At 48.1% G+C, this 27,673-nt stretch overlaps 1 protein-coding gene and 1 long non-coding RNA gene across 2 annotated transcripts; one reads left to right on the top strand and one right to left on the bottom strand.

Moving 5' to 3' along the window:
- Nucleotides 1–1,699: 1,699 nt before the first annotated feature.
- FOXA1 (forkhead box A1) lies at nt 1,700–7,563 on the bottom strand. The gene is made up of 2 exons (XM_090034980.1): nt 7,202–7,563; nt 1,700–4,153 (listed from the first exon to the last, which is right to left on the bottom strand). Exons 1-2 carry the CDS (start codon nt 7,274–7,276, stop codon nt 2,924–2,926), a joined length of 1,305 nt encoding a protein of 434 aa, XP_089891106.1. The 5' UTR covers nt 7,277–7,563; the 3' UTR covers nt 1,700–2,923.
- Nucleotides 6,657–9,237, top strand: LOC149872007 (uncharacterized). Its single transcript, XR_016440572.1, has 3 exons — nt 6,657–6,720; nt 8,173–8,281; nt 9,109–9,237. It is a non-coding gene; the product is annotated as an uncharacterized LOC149872007 (long non-coding RNA).
- Nucleotides 9,238–27,673: the final 18,436 nt, after the last annotated feature.

The following is a 27,673-nucleotide window of genomic DNA, read 5'->3' on the forward strand; positions in this document are numbered from 1 at the left end:
TATGCTTTATCTAGGCATAACTTTGAACCACAATGGCCTAGTTAATACATGTTGTTAGACACTCCCCAAGTATTTCTTCCAGGTCAATTACATGCAGCCTGTGTCCCACAATTGATGTCTGAATCCTGCTGTCTTACCGCTGTAGGTCAATGGATGTGTTCTGTTCACAGACCTAAAGCATTCATCAATGATTCCGTTCTGAAGTGGCATATTATCTATAGGTCTGTTCCGTGGAAGACTTTTGAAGTCTTCCTGAAAAGTGGTTTGATCCTGAACTAACCGTGCCTTGCATGTTGTTCTGGAGTCCAGGATGGGTCATTGGAAAGCTCTAGTTGATCAAATGTACAGTTGTAGCAAAATGTGAGGATTTGATTTATTTCAATGCGTGGCCAGTGTCTGGGCTCCAGTGGACGATCAGACTGCTGTAAGAAGCCCAGCGCAGGGGGGGCTATGTGTATATTTTTCTTTCTGTCCTCGCTGGGCAGTCGGGTTTGAGGGATCTGTTTTGCTACGGGATTTCTGGCCCCCTTCCCCCTCCCCCACCAATTTAGTTTCCCCGACCAGTCAGGGGGCAATTGTGTGATAATTAAGAGAATTACAGTTCTTTTGTCTCGCGTTCTTGGATGAAGTGGGCTGATCAAAGTAAAAGCTGTTCAAGTTCAAACCCCTCCCGATGATGCAGTTCACACAAACAAGTGCTTGCTGGGGATCCATGTTTGCCAGGGCTGCTGCTGCTGTTATTATTGATGTCTGGAAACTGAGCCTAGCATCCAAGGGGATGAATGATTTCTGTGGGTTAGAGCACCGCTTTTGGTGTGAAGTTGCATGTAGGAGATTTTCTTCAAGTGTAATAATGACCAACAGCATGAGGTCTGGAAACCGCGTCGTTGGAAGAATCGGGGCCCAAAAAAAAGGGGGGGTTGCTCAGGCAATGCTATAAACCTGTTTCCTTGTGTATTGATATTTGTGCTACATTTCAGTACAAAGAGAAATACACGCTCCATGCGCATCTATCTATGTCCACTAAAACCAACGTCCTTCAGTTAATGATTAGGATCCGCGGTAAGAAAGACAGGCATCTTTTGTTAAATGAGTTCCAGGAGCCACAACTGGACTCGGAAATATCTGCATAAATTTCCCATTGCTACATATTAAACAGGCAACGGATGGCATTGAGATCGGATTACATTTAAATTAAAAAAAAAATAGGCGTGGAGGTTTAAAATGGAAATACCGTGTGAAAGGTTAGTTTTATTTTTTCTGGTGTCCTGTTGGGGTACCGAGTTCTACCAGCCGGTTGGTTTGGTCCCTAAAATGACATTTCACTATACAGGCTAAGAATATTGCTACCGGAGGAATTCTTAAAAAATAATAATAATAATAATAATGACAAAAGAGATTCTATATAGCTTTCGTTCCAATGATTTTTCCCCCAAAATGAATATTTAATTTGGTCATGCATGAATATGTTTATTGCTGTATTCAATACCAGTGTATTCGAGTGTAAAAGCTGTCACACAATATATGCAGTTGTATAGTCGGCAAAACCGCTCCTGTCCCATGGGGTTAGAATCGTTAATAAAAAAAATATTGTTTTATTTTAAGGTATCCTTCCTTTCTAATGCCCCTCAATTTTTATTTGGTATAAACCTGAGTTATCCTTCCACCGTATGCAATTCAAAGAAAATAGCAGAAATCGTTCATTGTTAACATTCGATTTATTTAAAGTCCTTAACTGCAAATGATCAAAAACAAACTTCACGGCTTAAATTCTCAGTTATCATTTTAAATCAAAATATTTTTTTAATTACAATCACATTTATAAAATTAACTATTTTTTTAAATTCACGTGTAATTTTTTTTTTACTGTCATTTAAAGCAATTTCAGCTGTAAAGAAAGAAAATATAAACCATGCAATAAATTAAGAACATTGAGAAAGCGAACAGGAATAATAATAAAACCCGTCTGTCTATGCTAACACCGTGTAAAACTGTGGAAAGTGCATTAACACTGGATGAAACAAGCTACCCATGGCAATAATTGAACGGCCACAACATATTTTGGAGGGTTATCATGAAACTGAATTGCAAAGGAGAGGGAGATCTCCGCTCCCTTGGGTTGGCTTAATAGGCAATATTTTTTTCTGAGGCGTGGGTGGGGATAATGGTATACATATATTGTTCTAGTTTGTACACGATGAAGAGACTCTGAAATTAAATAAGCATGTCATCCACATGTCGAAGAGAGTTCCTGATGGATGAGAATCTGCAGTAACAGCTCCGGAGGAAAACAAAAATATCCGACTGGCTGTGACCTCTGTATCTATATTACATCCCAAGCCACCTCACACTTGGAAAGCTAAGGACTTGGCTCCTGCCCCCTCCGCCCTCCCGCTGGCACCCGGGCGAGTGCAGGAGCCGGCCCGGCCTGCGTGCGCGTGTTCTCCTCGCCCGAGGGGGGTGCAAGTATGGAAAAGGATGATCTGAGAAAGTAAACAGCCCCCTGTTTCTGAGGGGAGAGTGTGTTGCTACTTCACAGCAGAGGTGTCCTTCAAAGCCTTTTTAATTAAAAACAAAAACAACAAGCGCCTCCTCTGCCTACTCGCTTCTTCATCTCCGTGGGGTGAAAGTATTGCCACATACCTGTAAACTTACATGAGAGTCTAGAGCACGGAGGGGGCGGTGGGAGGAGATGGAAAGCACAAACAAATAGTTTACAAGCTCAACAATGTTTCCCTCCCCCCCCCCCGCCCCGGGCCCCCCTGCCCGGGCTGCAGCGAGCGCTGGCGGGGCGGTGGGTGGGGGTCTGTACAAGAGGGCCCCGCTCAGCTGGGCGGGAGGGCTTGTCGGATCGTAACATACACACGATAATGAAGTAACAGTCCTGGGGAGCCGGGGGAGAGGGAGAGCCTCGGCCCCGGAGCTAGGAGGTGTTCAGCACCGGTCTGGAATACACACCTTGGTAGTAGGACGGCTCCAGTGCCGAGGGCTCGATGCTGCCCCTGCCCGCCATGGAGGCGCCGCTCAGGGGCAGCCCGCCCGGGATGGCCGCCCCGTAGGACGAGTACTGCAGCGCCTGCTCGTAGGCTTTGAAGTCCAGCTTGTGCTGCTGCTCCGAGGAGGACATGAGGTTGTTGATGGAGAAGGGGTGGTTGAAGGAGTAGTGGGGGTCCCCCTTCAGGTGCAGCTGGGAGTCGTGGGCCAGGGAGTGCGGGGCGTGCGGGACGGCGGCCAGGGCGGGCACGGCGCTGATGGAGGAGGCGGCGGCCGCCGAGGTCTTGAGCTCCGGGCTGGAGCCGCTGTGGTCCATGGCCGGCGGGCTGGCCGCGGGGTTGGCGCCGGCGGGCTCCAGCGGCGCGGCCTTGGGGTGGCCGCGGTGCAAAGGGGAGTCGGCGCCGGAGCCGCCCTGCTCCTTGCGGCCCTCCTGGCCGGCCTTGCCGCCCGCCGCCGGCTTCTCGCACTTGAAGCGCTTCTGGCGGCGCAGGTAGCAGCCGTTCTCGAACATGTTGCCCGAGTCGGGGTGCAGGGTCCAGTAGGAGCCCTTGCCCGGCTTGTCGGGCGAGCGCGCCACCTTGACGAAGCAGTCGTTGAAGGAAAGCGAGTGGCGGATGGAGTTCTGCCAGCGCTGCTGGTTCTGGCGGTAGTAGGGGAAGAGGTCCATGATCCACTGGTAGATCTCGCTCAGCGTCAGCATCTTGCTGGGCGCCTGCTGGATGGCCATGGTGATGAGCGAGATGTAGGAGTAGGGCGGCTTGGCGTGCGGGTAGCTGCGCTTGAAGGTCTTGGCGTCGCGCGCGCGGCCCAGGTTGGACTGCGCGTAGGCCATGGGGCTCACGCACGGGTTCATGGCCGCGTAGGGGCCCAGCCCGTTCACGCCCGGCTGCGCGGCCGGCACCGCGTTCATGCCGCCCGGGCTCAGCGCCGCGCCCATGGCCGGCATGCCCGCCATGGAGCCGCTGGAGCCCGCCGCCATGCCCGCCATGGCGCCGGGGCTCAGCCCGGCCCCCAGCCCCGGGTTGGCGTAGGACATGTTGAAGGAGCCGGAGGTCATGTTGCCGCTGGTCGTCATGGGGTTCATGCTCATGTAGGTGTTCATGCCGTTCATGGAGCCCAGCCCCGAGTTCATGTTGCTCACGGGCACCGAGGAGTAGGCCTGCAGCGGGGGACAGAGCGGGACAGGCGGTGAGGAGGAGGAGGAGGAGGAGGGAGGGGATGCCCTGGCGCGGCGCCCCGCTGCCCCCCGCCCCGGGGAGGGCACCCTGCCCTGCCCTGCCCCGCGCAGCACGGGGGCAACAGGGATGCGCGGCGGGGCCCGGGCGAGCCCCCTGCTTCGCGGGGCCGCTCCCGGTGGGGTGCGAGGCTCAGCTTCCCCCGCACCTCCCTTGGAAAGTGCCCCCGGTTGCTTTGCATCCCGGAGGCTGAGCCGGCCGGCAGGGCTCGGCCAAGAGTTGTGCTAGAAAACTTCAGCCACGGGTTTTCGTCCCCACAGCAAGTCAGGCAGGTACCGCGCGGGCAAACAGTGCTCCGGCGTGCTTCTGCTTCGGCAGATCTCCCCCGTCTTGCTCGTACCTACCCCCGTATGCAAGGACACAGCTATAGGTCTCGCCTGCCTCTGCTAGCTGGGTATTAAAACTAGCGCAATCCCTGAAACAAACGGGTGCATTGTCTGATGCAACGTGTGACCCGGGCGAGATGGAACTGGCCGCGGTTCTTCCCCCACGGATAATCACAACTGCGCCACGCTCCTGCTTTTCTCTCTCTCCCTTTTTTCTTCTTTCTTGGTTAAGCTTTAATAATATTACTATTATAAGACATTCACCAGTTCATCTGGGCATACATTTCTGGCGGGCACCTTCTGTGTCTGTATCTATCTCACAGCCAGGGACTCCGATTATTCAGTTTAACCTAAAAAACTTTCCTCGAAGTGTAAATACTCCAAACTTTCCTTACCCGCGGTTTTCTGTAATGTAAGATGCAAAAATATTTACCAGCCTGGCACAGAGCAGAGCTGTTATTCAATCCTGCCCCAGAGTGGCTAAAGGCAGACGTATCAATGCTGCATTTAATGTAATAGAAGCGGAAACGCCGTTTTTAGTGAGTTTATTTTTGCAGCAAACAAATGCAGCTTCGAGGTTGAAACTAGGCTTAAAGACAGTTGCTGGTATACAGAATAGCAACATGAATAGCATGGGAGCCTCTCTCTCTTGCAAACATCATTTTAATTTGGAGGGGGATAATCACTTCATAAGTTAGTACTGAAATGAGTTTCCCTGATAGAATCTGGCCAATGGCTTAATTAAAACAACGGATAAGAAGAGGATATCGACCCTAAAGAAGGAAATGGGAGGGTCGCAGAATTTTGTATTAGCCAATACTGGAATGGAAAGGCTAGATTATTTATATGACCCTTATTTGCTCCTTCCACATTAAATAAGATAGCAGGTGTAGAGTAGTTACTTATATACACAGGTTTGTATGTACATGTGTACAGTGCCTAGATTTAGTGTATGCATATATATGGTATATAAATATTACTGTAGTGTTTAGGTAGTGGATACACACACAGTATACACAAGGATATACACAGTGTTTATGTGTGTACAGACACACACAGATATCTATATGTGTATGTACACACATATGCTATATATGGGGTATACTATGCGTGTATCCACTACCTATAATTTATCATTTATGTGTGTACTCACATGCATACATATATCTAGATGGGTATATGTGTATGTACACACATATACACTTTACATGGTGTATACTATGTGTGTATCCACTACCTATAATTTATGTGTGTGCACACACAGATATCTATTTGTGTGTGTATGTACACACACACAGGATATACAGTAGTATATGCACAGTGTATGCATCTATTACCTACAATGTATGTGTGCACACACACAGCTATATCCATACGTGTGTGTACAGGCACATACACTGTGCATGTGCTAGTGTATACTGTGTGTATCCACTACCTATAATTTATAATTTCTGTGCACGCCTGCACACACTGTGTATATACTAGTGTATACTATACTAGTGTATATTATGTGTGTATCCACTACTTATAATTTATGTGCGCACACACACATATCTGTATACTAGTATATACTATGTGTGTATGCTACCTATATGCTAAAGTAATATTTATAGGCCTGTATATATATGTGTGTCCTCGTCTATAGTAAATACTGCGGGCTAATATTTTAGATGCACTATGTGCGTGCATGTGTACATATATATGCTATTATAAATGATAAGGCAGAATATATATGTACACATATCATCCGGCACACGAGCCCTCCACGCTTGCTCGGCAAAGCGCTTCCTTTCCATGCCTGAAGCCGTGCGCGGCCCTGGATGTTACGCCGCTGTCCTGCTGTCGCTAAGCCTGTCTGTCCCTTCCCCTTTCCGACCTGGCCGGCCACTTCCCGGCTCCGGCGGAGCGCCGCCGCTCCCCGCGGCGGGACTCTCCCTGCCCGCTCTCCGCGCCCCGCCGCCCGGGCCGGACCCGCGCTGCCCCCGCACGGCCTGGCTGGCGCGGGCGCGGGAGGCCGGTTCCCGCTGCCAGGCCGCGCGGCCGGGCCGGGCGCTTCGCAGCGCCACCCGCCGGCCGCCGAGCGGAACGGCTCCCCCGTGCCCCAGAGCCGGTGGCAGGCTGCAAACGAGAGGTTGTTTTGCCCAGGAAAAGCTGCGAGCTGACAGGTGAGGCCGTAACAAAGCTGCCCGCAAAGAGGGCCCTTAAGCACAAGAGCGCCCGCGGAAGGGGCTTGTGTCGGCCCGGCGCCTCCCGGCGTATGGGTCACAGGCGGGCTGGGAGCGCCCAAGCGCAGCCCTCTGCCCCGAGCCAGGAGTTTACGGGGCGCTTTTGTGAGCGCAAAAGTACAAATGCGGCCTCTTGAATGAGATCGAGACTCCCCCCCTCACGGCCCCGGCCCTCCCACGCGCTCCCAACAGGCAGGCAGCAGGCAGCAGCCAGAGCGGCACTGGGGCTCCTATTGGGCTACTGGAAACGATGTCGATTCCTTTCTGGCTTGGCCGGCTCGAGTGTTGGAAAAAGGCACGTTTGCACTGGCAGGGTCTGGAGCGCAAAGTGATTCCCCAGCTCGCCGCCCTCCCCCTTCCCCCTCCCGCTCCGTGGAGGAGCAGGAGCAGCAGCCACGCGCCCCTCCTCGGAGTCACTCACCTCCTGCGTGTCGGTGTAGTAGCTGTTCCAGTCGCTGGTTTCATGCCCTTCCATTTTCACAGTCCCTAACATCATGCAGCCAACCTGCCCGGGGTAACCATCCAGTCCTTCTGCGAGCCGCGGGCAGCGGGGCCGGAGCGCGGGAGCCCCAGCCCAGCAGGGAGCCAGCCCTTGGGCAGGGGGGGCTGGATTCCCGGGCTATAACGAGCCAAAACGGAGGCAGGGAGCGGTGTGGGGCGAGACACTTGAGAAAGTGAGGAAGTGCCGGCTGGGATGTGAGTGGAGTTGAGCTGATGTGGATCTTACGTCGCAGAAGTGCCCACCTCCTCCTCCTCCTCTCCCCATTTGTCCGCCGCACAAAGACGTTCGCACCTACAAAGCCGGAGATGCACCTGCAAACAAGGCAGCTCCACTCGCTTGCAACTCCCCCGGGGCGGCACTTTATTTGCAAAGCAGTGTAATTGGTTTAAACTATGGGGAAAGAAGGCGAGAGATCGCGAGGTGGGAGGGGAAAGAGCGAGAGAGCGGAGGAAAGGCAAAGCGACTCCTTTCAAATGGCCAGGGCAAATGCTAGCAAGCGATCGGGGGAAATGAAATGAGGGAGATAAGGAAGGGCAGCCTCCTCTGTTTGGATAGGATGCAAAAGGCCGGCCAGCCTCAACCCTGAGATTAGGGGGCCATGTTTGCTAAAGTACAGTAGATGCTTCTTTAACTTGAGGAGCGGGAAGTGCTCCGAAAGCCGAGTCCTGCGACCAACACGCGCCCCCCACCCTGAGATCTAGTCCTCATCACACAATTCTCCCCGCCCCCAGCCCCCCCCCCCCGAAAAAGAGCTGCCCTTTCAACCTGCGATCTTGATTTGAATGTTTTTATTGACACCTAGGAGGTGTCAGCCCTTCAGACTAGGCGTCTGTGTAACTGTAGGCTTTTTTTTTATGATCTTTTTTTTTTGTGCTATGTCATACGTTCAGAAACCATGTGAGTCACAGCGGTGAGGCATGACGTTAAGTCGCCCAATAAACACGAACAGAGGCTCGAATGCGGATCCACTGACATTAACCTGTACTTGACAAACACCAGGTGAGTCACCGAAACCGTTTGATATCTTTATTGTAGAAAGCCTCAGCCCTGAAGCGTGCTTGGAAATAGTCACCTAGTAGCAGGAACAACACACGTAACAATAAGTAGCGGATATGTAATGACTGTCCTAAGCGGTGCGTGGTTCCAGGTCCTGGCAAAAAAGTCATCTGTTGGCTAAAAGGTGAGAAGGGCAATGACAATAAAACAAAATTACGTAGGACTAAGCACTCGAGAATAAACGGTGGGGATCAATCCAACCTTTGCAGAGGGATGAAGAGGACGATCTAATATATTATTTTCCATTTCTGTTCTCTGATATGATGTTAAGATCCCAGACCCTCCCCCTTGGGCATCCCTGATGCTTGTCCCGGGTAGTAGGGTAGAACTTGTACTACTTCGGAGTAAAAAGTCTCTGCAGTGGTGGGGCGGGGGTGAGGGGTTATAAACGTTAGGTGAGCTAATGTTTTGAAAATCAGTCCTGAGCTAATCATGCCGAACTGATAAAAAACAAAACAAAAACCCAACCCAACTGATCTGAATGTCTGTGCTGGATATTTATCACGTTGAAAAATTCAGCTGCGTTTAGGTGCACGTTTACCTGTCCTTGACTTTAATATATTTTTTTAAATTCTTAAAAAAATTTCAGTCGTCACAGAAACAATTTAAAAAGTTTCTTGTTAAAGTAGCTGAGAATAAATTAACGCTCTGTGTAGAGAGAGAATATCTCGGGTTGGAGAAATATGTTTTAACTTGTCCTCTAAATGCGTTTTCTGTTACCCCTTTCTTTGTTCTTTTTCTTTTCTCCTTTCTTTAAAATCTGGCAACAGAATTAAGTTAAATCCTGGAAACAAACAGAACCATGAAATCAGCAGGAGAGAACAAGGGATGCAAATGTGTTGTTAAGGATATAAAGAGATAAAACCTTTGGACTACAATCTGTTTTTTTTAAACGTCACACTAGAAATAAAAGACAGGTTGAAATGAAATCCACATAGAAAATATTAAGAGATGATAACATTAGACAATGAATGCTATGTTATATCAAGCTATCCGTCCGTCCATCCATCAATTCGTCCAACCAACCGTCCAACCAACCATCTGTCCGAGCGAATAGACAGATATAATATGAATTAGTACTCTTATGTCAATGCTCCAATTCCGTTTGGAGATCATACTCCTGCAGAAATAAGCCATGAAACATGGAGGCACTTTCAGCAGCGGTAGTCTCCTTGTTCTTCTTTTTTGAGACAGCCCGATCAGTTATTCTCCATTTGTATGAGATAAGCAAAATCGTGTATTTTATATTTTTTTTCAATTTAAAACGACAAGAACAACTTTCCACAATGACTTACACTCCCAGACAGCTCAGCTGCAGAGCGGAAGGAAGGGGATTGTACGCCTACAAGTTTGATACACTTGCAAAGGATGCTCACATTTCCTAGGCGAGCAGCAATACCAAGGGGCCAAAATAGAACTCGGGTCACAATGATATTTTTTATCTTTCCAAAATAAAACATAACCAAACAAAATCACTCCATGCCCACTAAGCTAAACCTCCAAGCTAAAATCCTCCAAGCAACGACGGCAATACACAGCTGATTAAAGACTCGGATTAAATCGGTTTATTAAGAAGTTGATTCCGTGCTAGATTTCCTCTGCTAAAAGAGTGATTGTAAGAGAAGTGTGTGTCACTGAACTTCTAGGTGCGCAGGAAGCTCCTTTGATTGCATAAAGTCACAGCGCCTCCTCTTGGCCAGCTCCCACGCCAAGCGCACAGACCTGTTTTAAACACAGCTACTGGTTAGGATACCACACGAATAATTGCAGTCTATAATCTTCAGACAGCACTTTCCACTTATTCATACAAATCAAGCTGCCTGGGGCAAAGCAGCCGCGGCTACTGGGAGCTCCCGTCACCCTGCACTGGCTCCTGGTCACCTGCCTAGTGCTTCTAGGTGGCTCTAGCATTTGGGATCTGGGCTGATGGGGGGCGGGTATGAAAAAGCAGGTTTCACTCAATCTCATGACCCAGCTAGGTGTTAAGTCTGGGTGTGAACATGGCTGGCCTGGGACACCACGGGATTTAAGCAAAAAGAAAAAGGAGGTGTGTCCCCTAAGTGTCCTATGGTGTGCGGCCAGACGATGAATCTAGCTACCAAGATGTCTTTGCCAGGGTCTAGGAACATGCCCCGGATTCAGGTGACACAGCTTTTTATTGGCACGGTGCCGACTGTGTGTAGTTAGACCAAGTCTGGGGGACCAGGAATATCAGTTGCTTTGTAGAGCAGAGAAGGACGGAGCTCGCCTATCCTGCTCCTTTCAGTCATTTCTGGCTGCATCACAAATCAGAGGAAGTTGCAGATTAAGGGGGAACAGATCAAAATTAGGAAAGAGAATGGCTTTGCTGGGAGCGGATGTGTGGAACTGTCCCTTCAATAATGTAGATCACGTCTTTTGAGCCATAGAAGCATTCGTTAAGCCCGGTTTTAGGAAACAGGATCCTTGGGGGACATTGTGTACTTTCTTTCTGACTAAGGGTGCTGGAGAGAGGCCTCCCCTGAGAGAGTATTGCTCACGAAGGGAGGGGAACGGGACGTTTCTCGGCCTGTCATTGCATTTGCTAAAGGGCGAAGCTTGGACATTCCCGTCGATCATTCCGTTCATTTGCTCCCTGCAAAAAGCGAGTCACCTGGTCAGGCGCGTCCACACGCGCTCCCCAGTCCTGCTTGCTCCGGCTATAGGTCTTTGCTTTAGAAAAGGAGGAAGCCGCATTTTAATCTCCCTGCTCCCCGGGACAAAAACAGCCTCTGTACTTGATTTAAGAGGGAATTTGCTGCGGCTGATTCTTTGCATTTCCTGAAAAGAGGCTCCTTGATTTCACCCAGGCGGGAGGCTCTGGTCCGCGAGAAACCCCCCGCAGCCGGGTGGGGAAGCGGGTATCTCCACACCTGTCCCTGCATGCGAGCAAAGGGCATTTCCGTCTAGGCTCAAGTGGAGACTTTGCTTCATTGCCCTGCATTTCAGTTTAACTGGAGAGCTCTGCGCGCAGCTGGGCACTGCTAGCCAGGACTTCCAGCCGATCCGCCTGTGACAGAAGGGACCTGGAAAGTTGTTTGCTCTGAAGTTGGCGGTGGGAAGCTCCCTTCCTCTCTCTGTCCCCCCATTTCACCTTTGCCCCCTAAAAGTCCATCCGGCCACCCAGGCAAGGTTGTTTCTCTTCTACAGAACGGAACAAGGGGAGTCTGGGGTCCTAGCCTTGCTCTTTGCTGCAGAAAAAAAGAGCTGGGGAAGAAAAACCTCCCATGAAGGGCAATGAAACCCCAAGCGAACGAAAACCCCGCGGCAGGCAGGTGGCAGAGGGGAGCGAGGGCTCCCAGTAAGCCCGCGGCCGGGGCAGGTCCGGTTGCTGCAGCCTGGGGCTCCCGGTCTCCCCCCCTGGACGGGGTTCGATTCATGGGTCGAGCCTTTGGACTCCGGGAAGGGCCCGTGAAAGCTGAGAGGAGCCGCGGTGCCAGGGGAGAAGGGCTTCCTTCCCCGGGCTTCACGGCACCGCCAGGCTGCAAGCAGCGATCCCCCAGCTCCCTCTCCTCTCCCTGCCTCTGTTCCTCATTTTCGGACCTGCCTCTGGTTGCCAGGCTCAGCTCTTCCCTCTCCGCTCGAGGAGTTCACGACCAGGTGAGATGAGATAAGGTTGCATTTGCTTTCCGCTCTTTCGGGATCCCTCTGCCTGCCCAGACAGGAACACTTCACTGGGTCAGCAGTTCCTTGTAGCTTTTTCTACCTGAACTTTCCCTGCCTCCGCCTTTGCCAGCCAAGCAGGGTTGCTAATTAATTTTTAAAACTTCCTTGCCTGGGGTTGCGCCCTAACAGCGGCTCTCCCTCCCTTCCCTCTTTGCCCGTCTGCTTAACTGCACAGCGAAATCTGCCCCTTCAAACGCCCCCGCGGGGAAGCGGTTTCCATTGCTCCCGCTTGCCCTGGACCCAGGGGACTTCTGCCCGCCCCGCCGTGCGTCACGGGCCCCACTCGGCGGACTTGGCTCTGAGCCGAACCCTGCTGCCTGCGGGCGAAGGAGCAGTTAGGAGGTGAATCCGGATTAACCTATTCTAGTGGATCGCCCTTTCCCACTTCTCCCTTCCCTTCGCACGCACGGTGCAAATAAAGAGGGCTGATGGGGGAGTGGGAGCAGAGCTGTCCTCACCCGACCGGGCTTGCTACTCGTTGAACAGGTTCCTTAGTGACAGGCGGTGACACGGGCCAGCAGCTGGAGCGACCCCTTCAAAGGGTCCCCCGCGATGCGCGGATGTCTGTGCACTTCACGGGGCAGCGATGCAGGGTCCGTAATTGTTCCCCACATCAGAGCCCTGGAGACTTGCCAGGAGCCGGGAGCACGGGCGTGGCGCCTCTCCCTGCCTCCAGCCCCAGCCCCCTCATCCCCCGGGCGGATTTCGCAGCTCCGGCAGCAGCCGAGCTCGAGCAGGGTCCCGCTGTCAGGCTGCCCGCTCTCGTCTCTGCCTCGGAGCAGCGGTGCGGAGAGCCGGAGGGCAAAAGGGGTCGCTCAGGTCCACAAGACGTCTTTCCACCCAGGACGCGGCAGATAGCTTTGTAAACTGTAGGTTGACCAAGCGCTGGTAGGGGGCTCGATCCTGAGCAGGATCGGCTCAGAAGATGCTTGCAGTACGGCAGGGGATCAGAAACAAGACCCTAGGGAGGATGTGTGTCTAGAGAAGGCCAACAGCTCCCGGAGGGCACTGGGCACTCGCTGGAGCACTCGCCAGCAGGCGCTGCTGGACTGTAACGTGTTGGACTTCAGTGTGTGTTTCTTTGCTAATTAGGGTGTATTTGCTGCAGGGATGTCAATCCTAGGAAACTGTTCTGCACGTTGTTGCAGCGACTCGGGGGGGGGTGCTATATTTTTTATTATTGTATTAGCATGACTTCTTTTGTATATTGGTTGAATTTGTAGCTTCTGTCCTCAGAATCCATTTACATGATAGACATACTTGATTCAAGACAAATCAAAAGATCCGTGTGTCCCATGCCCTTTATACAAGAGAAAAATGAAGACTGTCTTTAAAATTAAAACTACCAATAACAAACGGAGACCCAGTGATTACTATAGACTCAGAGCGGGGTAACAAGGAAGCCTCCTCCGTATTTGTTTAAAGCAATATCATTTTTGCAAACCTACTTAAGCTATGCAAAATCTGGGGTAACCCAGTCTTTTGTGACGGATGCTTATTATGTACATGTTTTTTGGATAGTTCAAATTGCCTGGATACTCACAGGTAACATCACTTAATTATCGAACAGACTCTTAAAAAACTCATTTCTACTTTCACATAAGGTGTAACAGTATTCAAACAGGCATTTGTTTCAAATGTAGGGAGTAATATTTATTAGATGACTCAGTGAACCTTAAAGATAATTGTTTACCTTGTTTATTGGGTACATTGAGTAGTCTCTTAAATAGGGTGTCCAAGATACATTGTGCAGCAACAATAGCTCAGGAATTAATTTAGTGCGCTCACCCACCCACCTACCCACTTTGGCTTCCAGTTTTGTGGCATTGGATACAGACTACAACTACAGTCTTTCAAGCATTGCTTTGGTTTTCACAATACAAAAACATGGAAATAAAGAAACAGTTGCAAATGAACTGCACCTTAAGACCTGTGGAAACCAAAGTTCTCTTAAATAATATGAATCCTACAATTGCAGTAGGTTGATTTGTCCAGGGAGAAGATCAGCTAATTGATGAAGGCAATTTAACCACATTCTGCATGTAACTGCATCACTCAAATTCTCTGTTGAACTGACACCCCTTTGTATAGGGAAGCACATGTTTGCTCACTCAAATTGTGAGTGATTACAATTGAGGAAGGTAAGTGGAAAGTACAGTCCAGCGCCATTCTTCTTCTGTGTTGTGTCATTATGCTGTCAAACATTTGCTTCTTCATCTTCTATCTTTCCTTCAAATCAGCTAAGGAGAGAGATTTAATTCAGCTCGTTGTCTCTATGGTTGTGTCCAGACTAGCACTGCGATGATGTATGTGGTGCTGCAGACATGTATACATGTATTCAGCTGTTCTTCATGCTGCAAGGTAGCAGCACAGGGTTTTATTTTTTGGGTTTTTTTGACCCCTGGGGTCAAAAAAGACTGTGCAAAATAAATAATTAAATTTTATATATATATATATATATATATAGTGGAGTGGTGCATGGGGGTTAGCATCTCTGCTCAAAACCAGAACACCTGGGCAGCTGGAGCCATGCTACAGCTGCCAGCCAGGCTCTAAGCAGCAGGATTGCGGCTGCTGCAGCCCCTAGAGGCCCTCAGGACCCAGGTAAGCTTCTGGGGCCAGCCCAGTGCTGACCCCAGGCTCCCTTACCCCACCTGGGGTAACCTGCTGTGCACCAGAGGGTGCGTGGCACAGGTGTTCCCTGGGGACAAGTAGCAGTAGCACAAGGTGTCCCACTGCAAGTTGATCCCAGGGAACCATATGTCCACAGTCATCTGTATGCGGCCCTCCTGTGTATCTGCATAGGAGAGAAGTATGGTAGAGACAAATGACTGTCATAAATGGTGTCCTAGATTTACCTCTATTTTGAATTCACAGGAACAGAAAAGCCAAATATAAAAAATTATGTGTTGCTTATTTAAAGTTCTGTAGCCTTACTTGTTTATAAAGTTGTTTATACATCTTGCAGATGGCTCATTAGTCACTGAGAGTTGCACCAAAGATGTAATTCAGTTCTAAACTAGGTATGAGCTAATTTCCCCATCTGATTTTTGCTTGAATTCATGGAATGTGTCATGTGGAATGTCAGTAATAGAATCATGTTTCAAATTATAATAATTTTGAGGTAAAGCAAGTCCCACTGCAGGACAGATATCCAACCCAGTTTCTCTTCCCAATGCCCCCTGATGCATGATGATGAGCCTCTTTAATGGCCTCACTAAAACATTGGACAGCAGGTGGTCTTAGGTCTGTGATTCTCAACTGGTGCCCACAGCACTCTGGGGTACCATGAGGTCCTTTCAAGGTGCTGAGAGTTGTGAGGAGATAAGCAGATAAAGCACAGGCTCTGGCTCCACTTGCCTGCTCCTACTGCCCAGCCCCTCTGGAAGGAGGTGAGCACTGGAATAAATTAATTAGTTTTGAAATGGAATGCCTGTCAACTTACAGAAGTTATAGGGGGGGAAGTAAAATGAGGGGTGCCTTGAATCAAAAAAGGTTGAGAACCAGTCTTCTAGGTTATATCCACTAGGTGTAAATCTGTTTCCTCAGGGTTAAACTGAAATATCAATTTGTTTTGTAATATGCTTCATGGTTTAGTTAGCTAATGGCCACACATAAGTATTATAGGGAGTGTCTACACATTCATTAATGTCTGGTAATTAGCACTCCTATGCTGTAGCACCAGTGCATGCTTTTGTAATGCTAATGTGCAGTAGACTAAATCTACTGCATGTTAGTGCATTAGCACAGTTTTTGTCTGCCACACTAAAGCACAGTAGAATTAGTCTGCCACACCTTTAGCGTCCCATGTACACACGCACATAAAATATTTTTCTCTATTAACCAGGGTTGCTCTGAATTGTCCTTGGGACATTTCTGGTTCTTTTATCTGCATATCTGATAGAATCAAAATATTAAAATAGAAATATTAACAATTTTAAACAGCAAGTACAGGACTACTGTCTCAGCAGTTTGTATCGGTTTATTTCTACTTTGCAAGGATTGAGGATGTAGAAGAGAAGCCTTGTGCTAGAAGTCAGGAAACAGAGTCAGTTCTTGAGTCAGCCACTGATTCTATTTGTGATGCTAGGTAAGTCATCTAAACTCTTTGTGTCTTAGTGTCCTATTTTCTACTTGATTTCAATTTTGTATTTCTTGAGTCTCCTACTGAAAGATAATAAATGTATTTCTTATCACTTGTGTATTATCAGAGTAACTGGATAGACTGATGGTTCTGTGCAAGTTTGTTATCTTTTGCTCTAAAGGAGATTTGATCTCTTTTATTTACAAATTATTAATTTTTTAGCTATTCAAGAAATGTTTCTTGACAAAGCTTGTGTGAGTTAAGAGAGATTTGTTTTAGTTTACAGTTTCTCTCCAGTCAGTTGAACAGTGTAACACTGATAGCCCAATTACTTAGGTGACATTTACATGAAGTTAGAAAGCTGATACGATGAAGTGTAAGTAAGAAAAATAATAGTGTTGCAATTAAAATAGGATACTTAATGCTTTAAGGGGATTGACACAACATTTCCATCCATATTAAGCAGAAAGGCTTTATTAATTAGATAAGGAGCTTAATAGCAAAACTACAGGTAGGCTATTGCAATAAACAAATAAAGCAAACTATAATCAAGTCCAGTGTATCTTTAGCCTGACAATGTTTTCTCACCAATCAGGGGCAAGGAAGTGGTTCTGATGGTTACATCTTTCACCCAGCATGGATCTGTCCCAGTGTGGATCTATCAGCTGGGCGCAGGTTACCGGGTTCTTGTCTCCTGGGATGAGTGTCCTGTGCTGGCAGCTGTACTCTTCTCTTATACATGTTCTTTAAACCATCTTTGCTTGATGGACCCATGTTTAGAGCCTGGTCAATGGCTTGGAGGGTCATTGTTCTTTGATTGCATTGGAGATGTAAATTTTTCAGATCCATCCTTGGTTGTTGTTGGCAAAACTGACATGCACAAAACCCTTGATCTCTGGAGGTTCACTATAACAGGGGTTGATTATTGGAGTTTAGCACTTTAAACCACTTGTTTACCATCTAATTAAGAGCAATAGGACTTGGTTAATCAAGTCAAGCACCTCAGACCATGAGTAGTGTCACTGTATAGGTCATTGTTACAGCAGGGCAGATCCCAAAACATTTGTTAACCAAACTAGATGCCTAGACTGCTGAGGAACCTGGTAACAGGAAAGGGCAATCATTTTGAAAGGGAAACCTATTCATAGTTGATCTTATGGGCCGGCAGTGTGGAGAGGCAGTTAGGAAGGCCAACCGCACCTTGTCATGCATCCACAGATGCATCTCGAGCAGGTCCAAGGAGGTGATCCTCCCCCTCTATGCGGCACTGGTCAGGCCGCAGCTGGAGTACTGCGTCCAGTTCTGGGCGCCGCACTTCAAGAGGGATGTCTACAGCATGGAGAGGGTCCAGAGGAGGGCCACTCATATGATCAGGGGACAACAGGGCAGGCCCTATGAGGAGAGGCTATGGGACCTGAACCTGTTCAGCCTCCAAAAGAGAAGGCTGAGGGGGGATCTTGTGGCCTGTTATAAACTAGTCAGGGGGGACCAGCAGGCATTGGGGGAGTCACTGTTCCCCCAAGCACCGCCAGGAGTGACCAGGAATAACGGTCACAAGCTGGCAGAGGGTAGGTTTAGGTTAGATATCAGGAGGCGCTACTTCACAGTCAGGGTGGCTAGGGTCTGGAACCAGCTTCCAAGAGAAGTCGTGCAGGCTCCTACCCTGGGGGTGTTTAAGAGGAGGTTAGATGAACATCTTGCTGGGGTCATTTGACCCCAGTATTCTTTCCTGCCATGGCAGGGGGTCGGACTAGATGATCTGCTCAGGTCCCTTCCGACCCTAGAAACTATGAAGCTATGAAACTATCAGGTTTAATTATGAATAGGTTCATAGGTTCATCTCATGGGGTATATTCAATACTAGAAGCCAGAGATGGAATTCACTATATTGTTGTATTTTGGGTGGTCCCAATCACAAGCTTGCATTCTTGTGCAAAAGGCATGGTTCTGTGATGGGCCAGTAGGGGGTGCTCCTGCGTTGAGCCACCCATCTCACTGTTCCCGTCCACCTTCCGGACTCCACATCTCTCTCCAGGGGTGCCTAAGCCCTGGCAGACTTGCTCTCAAGCCCTACCACAGATTCCGGGGGTAAAGTGTGCTGTCACCACCCCGAGAAAGGACTCTCTCGGCCCTGTGTCCTTGAGGAAACACAAGCCTAATAGTCCAATGGGTACTTGACTCAGTACAAGCACTTGGGGCACTTCCCCAAGTCGGGGGCCAAAGAGGAAAGTCTCCCTTAGTCTGCAGACCTAAGGGGCCTCTTAGGCATAATTTAGACCCACCCCTCAATAAGTCTCCTACACTGGTCATAAAGGAGAACTTTATTGATTACAGGGGGTAGGGTGAAAATAGGGTACAACATAGAACAATATCATAGACATCCCTGAGGTAGCCTTTTGATCACATATCTGAGTTACTGCCAGCTATATATCTAACCAGATCTCGAGTAGCCCAGATTACTCAAAGCATCATCCAGAGGCTGTTGGAGATTCCCTCTGAAGGCAGGCCATTCCTAGCTCATGAGTTATGGGGGAGACAGCCCGTTTCAGATGGTAAAACTCCTCTCTAAGTCTGAGTCCCCCACACGGCTGCTGCCCCCTCCTCCTAGGCAGTCTTAACTTATATAGCCCCTGTGACCTTGTTCACCTGGTCCAATGGAGGCCAGTACCTGTTGGCTGTTGGCCAACCAATTTGAAATACATGACTAGTTGCCGGGGAGACTCTAGCCCACCAGGTAGATGCCCGTCACCCAGGTAGCTGATACCAGTCATGTAGGCAGAGGGAGCAGGTTTCCCCCCTCCCTCAGGAATGTAGCCATCTCAGGTTACCTAACGAAATAGGGTAAAGGTGTGTCTCCTCTGCTGGGCCCATCCTAATCAAATTGTCACAGAGCAGAGATTTTGGGGAGAAACAAAGGTGGCTTCCTGCCACAGTTCAGTCATTTGAATTTTGCACGTAGGTCTTGACAAGCTGTGTGTCCAGCAAATAGCGTGCACCTAGGGACTAAATTCCACATAGTTTTCCAATCTAGGTCCATCTGCTGTGTATAGGGATTCATCTGTTAATTAAATCTTTGGACTAAACAGGCTAGAGATGGAGGTTCAATTGTTAAAGACTTAGGGCGCTTGTCCACATTACATCTCTTCTGTTACCACATTACACTAAAAAAAAATAGAAAGTTCAAGACAGTTCAGAGGCATGGTCCTCTGTGTAGATGGCCTTGCTTTCCTGGTGCCAGTGCAGGTCTTGGGGACAATCACTGAATTAGGCGGGAGGAATCACCTATTCCAGGGACAGGGAAACTCCAGCCTGTGGGCTGGATCTGGTTGGCTGCGGACTCCATTTTTCAGCTGCCCCTGCCCTCATGGCTTGGGCTGGTTTCCATGGAGACCCCAGCTGCATCTGCATAGAAAGTTCAGACTGGGGTTGCCATGGAGAGAAGCCTGAGCCAGGTGGGCAGCACATGTGGCAGAGAAGCACAGGAGGCTACTTCGGAGCCACTGGGAACTTGCAATGGGGGCAGCTTGCTCTGGAGCCAGGGCAGAGTGGGGATCTGTAGCCTGCACGCTCTGGGCAGGGGCACGCAAGCGGGGGATCACAGCTTTGCTCCAGCTCCAGACCAGGCTGTCACCACTGCAAGGAGCCAGGGCAGAGCCTCAATCCCGTGCTTACGCACCCCTGCCTGGAGCTTGCAGGCTACGGATTGCAGTTCTGCCCTGGCTCAGGAGCAAGCTGCCACCATCCCAAATTCCCAGCAGCTCTGGAGCATCCCCCTGTGCCACTCAGCAATATGTGCTGTCAGCAGGGCTCAGGCTGTTCTCCATGGCAACTCCAGTCTGAGCTTTCCCTGCATAGGTGGGGCTGGGGTCTCCATGGAGACCGGCCCAACCCAGGAGGGCAGGGGCTGCTGGGAAATAGAGTCTGGCTGCCAGCTGGATTGGCCATTTTGCCCACCCCTGACCTATTCCCTCCTTGCTTATAATCTCCTTTCTCTGCTGTGGGTTTTCTGCAGAAATGGCAATTGGGTCTTTAGTAAACCCTGCCAATTTTGGCCTGTTTAGATGAATATAAATTTTGCTGTTGACTTCATTAGGATCAGGGTCCCAAGTGGTCTAGCCCCAGATCCTCAAATGTAATTTGACACCCAACTCCTATTGATTGCATATGATCCCATTGATTGTGATGGGAGTTATGTACCAAAATACCTTAAAGGATCTTGGCCTTAGGCCTATCATGACTTAAATATTTATAATAAATGACATTTATCCTATTGGCTAGAAAGAATCTTGTCCAAAACTATGGGAAACATTCAAATGACTAAATCATAATAACAGTGCCTTTTGCACAAGAATGCAAACTCATGATTGGGACCACCCAAAATAAAACAATATAGTTAATTCCATCTCTGACTTATAGTATTGAATACACCTGGTGTCTAACAACTTGAGATCAATTATGAATAGGTTCCCCTTTCAAAATGATTGTCCCTCTCTGTTACCATATTCCCTACTGTATTAGCAAGTCACAACCCCTCTTCTGGATATTGTTATTAGTGTATCATGGACTGTAATTAAATGCATTCAAGTGTAATTTTTATAGTATACATGGTGAAAAAGGTTAGTCTGAAATTAATGAGAATTAGGTACATAATAATGTTTGTGGGTTAGGGCATCAGTGCTATCATTCTTATCCAGTAAAACTCAGTTTGATTACAATGGAAGCTCTCCCTGAAAAAGGAGTGTTAATCAAATACAAGATTGGTCTCTGATTTAGATTTTTGGAACGAAAATTGTAACAGTAGCCATTGTTACATGACAGAGGTATATTTTGTCTTGTGGTATGTCACCGGGGCCAGGAAATGTACCTCAGTTTGTTAGCAATACTCATGTATAGCATACCTTTATTACAGAAAAACTGCACACATTTCTCAGTGTGACAGTCCTTAGAATTCTCCTAAGTACTACAGACACAATTTACTGTAATATTGTCAATAATTACATTTGTCTTGGAGCATGGAGAGTGCTATTTGTAGTTTTCTTTTTCACCTCTGCCTAGCTCAGGTGCAATTAATTTGGTTTAAATTTCTATTTCAACAGATGTGTACTTTTGACAGGCTTTTTTCTTTATTCTATTGAAAATGAATCAATGAAACTGTTCTATCACCAGTTGTTCTCATCCATAACGTAAATGCACAGTTCTGCTAGATCCCCTCCCCCTGCATTTCTGATCCCCTCCTCTCCGCCCCTGCCCTTCATGCTTCTGACTTTCCCCTGGCTCCTAATCCAGTCATTTAGTTTTCCAATTTCTCCTAGTGATTCTTTGATGCTGCTGTGCACCACCTGTATCCGACACTAGGTGATTTGGTTAACTCTCATATTTCTGCTCCATAGGTAAAATGCCTTCTTTTTAGCTGAAAGTCAGATGTGCCATAATCTTATTTATCAGTCTCATTGTTTCTGAATTTCTAAAGTGTTCCTGTCAGCCCTGAGTATCCTGCCAATTGTTTTCTTCATTTTTTTTTATTCCATGGCTTATTCTTATTTGCTCTCTTATATTCATTACTCTATGTTTTCTCTGGAGAAGTTTTTTTTCACCTCGTTTAACTGCATCAAAGTAAAACCTCAAACTAAAAAACTGGAAAAAAGAATGGTGGTGCTTAAGCAAATGTGGAAAGCCAGTTTGCTCTCAGATATAGAATTGAACGGAAACACCTACAGCCAACAAAATTACAATTACAACTGAGAGCCAAATGCTCATATTTTTCCTAAATTGCTCATAGCTGGACAGATTCCATCTTGGTCATTCCATGTTGCAGAGTTCCACTGCTATCAGTTAGTCGTAATACTGCTTGTTCTTTCCCATGCAGGTGTGCGTTTTTCCACTTCCTGCAACATTGTCCATCTTAATATTTTAATATTTCTCATCCTCATTTTTATCTGCATAACATCACACCAGTTCCAACTTGTTGCTTATTGCTTACAGTATAACACATTCTACTTATTTTCATACAGCCAAAGCTGTGCTAACCGGCACTTTATTAGCTGGAAAACTCTACTAAATGGCATCTGAGGGATGCCGCAAAAGTGAAACATGGTTCACAAGACAGACCCAGAGATTTCAAATAGGAATTCAGGGTGCCAAAAACATTCTGACTTGTTGTGGTCTTCCCAAGTTCTATGTAACATACAAATTGATCTTGTATTTTTCCAAAATACAATAGTCAAAAAATGAATGTGGAAGCCAAAAGCTTAAAGAGCTAGAGTTTTCTGAGGGGTCCCATAACTAAAAAGGCTGAGAACCACACAGTCTGAGAAAGAAGCCAAGGGGCTGTGCTGGCCCCAGCAGTGTGAAAAGCTGCCCTGTCCTGGCCCCATCAGTACAAAAAGCTCAAGGCTACTATAACTCAGGAGCTTCTGATGCCCAGCCAATTGATACTTGGGGCCACTACCCCTTGCACCAGCTGGACTGCTGAAGAAGCTCTGAGAGTTCCCTGCACCCTCTACCAACTGCAGCAGTCTGGAGTGGGGGGTGCTGCCTGGCTGTGACTTGCTGTGCACCTGCTAGACCCAGGTGGGGACTGAACAGCCAGTAGAGGCATCTGCCCCCCTGGGCCAGCTGCCAGTGGGCTGTGGCTGCAGGGTTGGCCTTTGTGCAGCACTACTGCCATGCGTGTCCCCTGCCTGGCTATCTGGGCAACTATTGCCCAGTGTTATGCAAATAGCATAAATACCAGCTTGATGTTAGGTAAATAACATGGAAATAGACTTTTGCGTATTGCTTTAATCTTATGTATTTTCTTGAGTTTTGTATTGCCTTAAACTTCATTTTGTATTGCTCTGTAGCTTCACATAAGTGCTCAACCTTTTACTCTTTTGTATACTACTGTATGGGTGAAAATGTGTTTATGGAAAAGGAAAACATCAGCTGGAGGCTGGCTGAGGAATGCAGAAGACCAAACAAGAAAGATCCACCCCAGAACAGCAAAAACACAATGGCAATCGACCTTCAAGAAAGAACACAGTGATAACCCAGCAAAAGCCAAGAGGACTGGGTGAGCTGACAAGGCTATAAAAGATGGGGTGAGACATAGATTTTGGGTCTTGTTCTGCATGTCATCCTGGATCATTGGTTCATCTGATGAGATGGACCAGCAAGAGCCTGACTCCCACTCATGTTCAACTTGGCTGGCCACTAAATTGATCCAGGTACCGATAAGACTCATTATGTATACCAGTGCAGAACAGAAATTGGGGTATGAAGGTGGTGTGTGTGTATTAAGTGCTTAATCAATAAAAGCAGCATCTTATCTTATCCTCCCTCATAAGGTCTCGCTCATGATTTGAGCAATTGGCAATTTGTGTAATACCGGAAGATGCTTCCAGTGTGGTAGCCTGCTTTGAACTGTCAAAACATGTCAATTGGTGAGGAGGTCAACTACCTCCAGATGGGTCCATGGTGCCAGCTCTGAGCAGACTCCTCTGTCTGGGTCCTGCCACTTGCCGCCCTAGCAGGAATTCTGGTGGTCTCTATTTGAAAACTGAAAAATCCCTGATAAAAAAAATCCCAAAGTCACTGTGTAAAATACCCCAAAATCCATGTTCCTCCACAATTTAAAACAAAAGACCACTATATATAGAGAGAGAGTGAAAAAGAGACAGAGATACAGTAATCAGTTGGGCAATGTTGTATTGATATATCTACAGTGTTAAAGCACTTTAGAAGCCTACTAGTGTCTCTCTCATCACAATAAAATGAATTCTAAATACCTATAATGTTTGTGGTTTGCCTTTGGTTTTCTTGCTGTAGAGCAGTTAGAGCTCCCCTTGACCCCTTCACTAACCAGGATGTAGGGACAGCTGCCTCTGCAGGTCTCATCCTCTCTGGCAGCTGGGCAAGCAGGGTGTGTACTGCCGGGGGGGGGGTTTGCAGAAGAGGGGCAGGGGATGTGGGTGGCTGTGGAGGGATGTGGGGGGCCATGGGGTGTGTGGGTAGGAGTGGGTGGATTGTGGGGGGACTGTAGGAGGGGGCTGCTCAGAAAGGGTGGGTCCCCTGCCCCCCATAGGGCACAGGTCCCCCCGCACAGCTCATGGACTGCCTGCCCACAGGGGCCACATGGCCCCTGCAGGGTCTACCCCACACCTTCAGGGCCCACGTACCCCACACCTGTTGCTCCCCCAGCCTCCCGATTACTGTCCCAGCCCCGTCAGCTCCTGCAGCCCCCCCGCAATGCTGCCCCATCCAGCCCCATCCCCTGCTTGCACCCCCAGACCCCCGATGGCTGCCTCACCCAGCTCCAGCTTCCTGGCACTTAGAAAAAAGCCCTGCACTCACCAGCAGTAGCGGCAGCCATCGGGGTCACTGGGGTTTCCTGGCTGGTAAGTAGATGATTGGGAGGGGCTGGAAACATAAGGCAACCCCCACTGCGCCCATACCCCGCCTGCCCCTAAGCGCCCCCCCCACATTGCTGCCCTGCCTGGCCCCAGCATCCTGGCAATAAAAAAAATAAAAAAAAGAAAGAAGCCTCATACTCACTGTCAGTACCAGCTGCCATTGGGGTCACTGGGGTCTTGTGGCATAGCCTGGGGCAGTGGGGACTGGCCTCGGCTGCTTGGCACCTGCACTGCTGCTGCCCCATCATGCAGGTGCAGCCTGGGTCGGCAGGCTGCTGCAAAGCTCCATGAGCTGTTGGGCAGCTGTGGCCACAGTGGCTGCCACCCGGGGCCTCGCACCATTCAGTCCCAGTGGCCCCAGCGTCTCAACAGCCCACAGAGCCATGTGGCGCCCTGCCAACCAGAGCTGTACCCGCACAATGGAGCAGTGGCAGTGTGGGTGCCAAGTAGCCGGGGCTGGTCCCTGCTTCCCCCTGCTGTGCCGGGGGGCTCTTATAGGAGTTCCTAGTGCCCCAATGGCAGCTGCTACTGCCAGTGAATATGAGGCATTTTTAAAAATTATTATTATTTTTATTGCTGGGCTGCTGAAGCTGGGTGGGGCAGCCATTGGGGTGTCAGGAAGGGGCTGGGGCTGGGCAGGGCAGCGATGGGGGGCCTCAGGGAGTGGGTGGGGGATGAGGCCGATGGGGGTCCCTCCCATTGTCCTTTCCCCCTTCCTCCAGGTTCCCCCACCTGCTATTTACTGGCATGGAGCCTGGGTTCAGCTCCCTGCAGCTGGCACACTGCCTGCCCTGCATGGGCGGGCAGCGTGCTTCAGCACTGCGGTGAGAACCAACCATAGAGAGCTTTGGCTGGTTACCAGAGTGTCTCTTTGGAGGACCCAAGTCTCTGGCCTGTGCCCTGCCCTGTTTTTTTCCCCAGGGTGTTTTTTGACCTCTGGATATTTAGGGGTCTAATTTTGCCCCCGTGCTGCAAATTTGCAGCGCAGGAACATTTTTTTGTTCCTGCACCTGCTTCTTGCAGCATCTCAAAGGGCTTTGAGATGCTGCAAGAGGCACGTGTGTGCTCATCTGGATGTGCGAAGGCATCTAATGAGGTGCAAAAACCTTAGCTTAGGCTGTTCCCATGGTTAATCAGTAATTTAACTGCCTTATATACATGCATACTCTGGGTAAGTGCCTTTTTGCAGTCTCAGGGCTATGTGCTTAGACAAAGTATGCTATATTGAAAATTCTGGCATATAACTCATATCTTAGAAGAGTGATGATGAAGCAGGGGTTTCCCTTGTCCTGTCTGCTTTTCATTTTCACTTTCATAATGAAATTATCAGCAAAGAGGGCAAAGACAACCCTAATATACATGAAAAGGAAAATACTAGCTCAATGTATGGATCATGTTTATGATCTCCCAAGCAGTTACTACTCCTCCTGAACTGCTTCGTGAAATGCAGATTGTGTAGTCTTCACTGTTCAGGCAAGTAATTATAAACTGCCAAGTGGAATGGCCTTTGAGTAACAGTACTCCTTATTCAGCTAACTAAATGGTAGTTGGGATTGAAATTACTATCAGCCCCATTGGCAGTTTCCAATGTTAGTTTTTGTCTTCCCATCATCCTGTTCTGACCCCGCTAACTCGTATGGCACAGAAGCCAGATAATATAAAGGAAAAAACATTACCAACTGAAACCTGTGTTGTAGCCATATTAAATGCATTTGAACTAGTCTCCAGTTTGCTTGTTTCAGTCTGAAAAACAGAACAATTACTTTATAGACAGTACATGGTGATAACTTGTAATGCACTGACTTGCAGGAAGCCATCTTTTAAGCCCTCTTCCTGAAGCTTTTGTATGCAAATATTTCTTCACATTCAGGGTCTCCTTCCTGATGCAAATACTTCTTCATATTCAGCACCTTCTTTTCCATATCCCATGGTGATTCCTGCAGAGAACTGTCCTAGGTAAAGTGAAATGCCGATGCTTTATTTACCACTCAGCTAATTTAGGACTCAGCTGTTCCCTAGAATCCCAACTGTATTGCTCAGCTAATGATCCTTATGTCAGTGAAGGAAGCAATCACTATAAACTTTTGCTTCAATTCCTTTTGTGCAGAATGATAGTATGATGTCCTGAATGATTAACTAGGTCTTCGCAATATAAAACAACCAACTTATATTAATGTGTGCATTGGGGAAGAGGAGAAACAAATTACATAGCAAATAACTGAGGGCAGCTGAAGTTGACAGAATATTCCACACTGAAATCATGGAGTGCAGTCAGAAGAACCTAACACTTTAATCACCTGTTCTGCTAGTAGAAGAAAACCATTCATGTAGTCCTGGGTGTATTGTGACAGGCTTATGAGCTTGCTGTATTTCAACAGGTCCTGAACTGCATGAAAAAAAATAGAAATCTCCCTCCTACTTCAATCTAAATGCACTTGCTATTCCCCTGAGTTAGAGGAACCCAATAGGTAGCAAATACACCTCTGAGCTACGTAGGCAGAAAGAAAATAATCAGAAAAGACACTGGCTATTTAAGAGCATCATAATGTTAGAAATGGAGTATTGTTAGAAATGCACAGCTTGCATCTTGCACCTGATAAGAAAGAAACACTGCCAAGGACTTTTTTCCTTGCCCAGCCTTGCCACAGCTCTTCTTATACTAAATCACAGACTCTCCCCCAGCTTCTCCCTAGCCTTTCTCATGCAGATTACAGAAGCTGGAATTCAACTGACTGTGTCCTTGAAAGGCGGGGGGGGGGGGGTTTAAACCCTTGGTGACCTATAGTAGTCTCTGAGCATGCTCAATTAGCTGATGCATATTTACCTCTCTGCCCTGCATACTTAAGTAGTTAATTATAATATACATGCGATATATGTGGTGATGTAACCACATGTATGCTTGTATGAAACGGAAGTGAGCTGTAAGAGTTCCTGTTTCTGCACACGTGCCCAGGAGGAAAAAGATAAATATAGCCTGCAAAATTCCTTGGTGGGTTCAGAGTAATCTGAGTTTTTGACTCTGCTCTGACCCTATTTGCAAATACACCTTTTGTGCCATCTAATGTATGTGTGTCTGTGATACTTTGCGAGCCTCCAAGAAACGGACTGCAATTTTTTGCATCAAATCTGGCGAGCCAGCCAGGAGTTTTCTTGGACTACCCCGGAATTCAGTGACAA

This window comes from Crocodylus siamensis, chromosome 2 (assembly GCF_052110815.1).
Source record: "Crocodylus siamensis isolate JL-2025a chromosome 2, ASM5211081v1, whole genome shotgun sequence".
Classification (NCBI taxonomy): domain Eukaryota; kingdom Metazoa; phylum Chordata; order Crocodylia; family Crocodylidae; genus Crocodylus; species Crocodylus siamensis.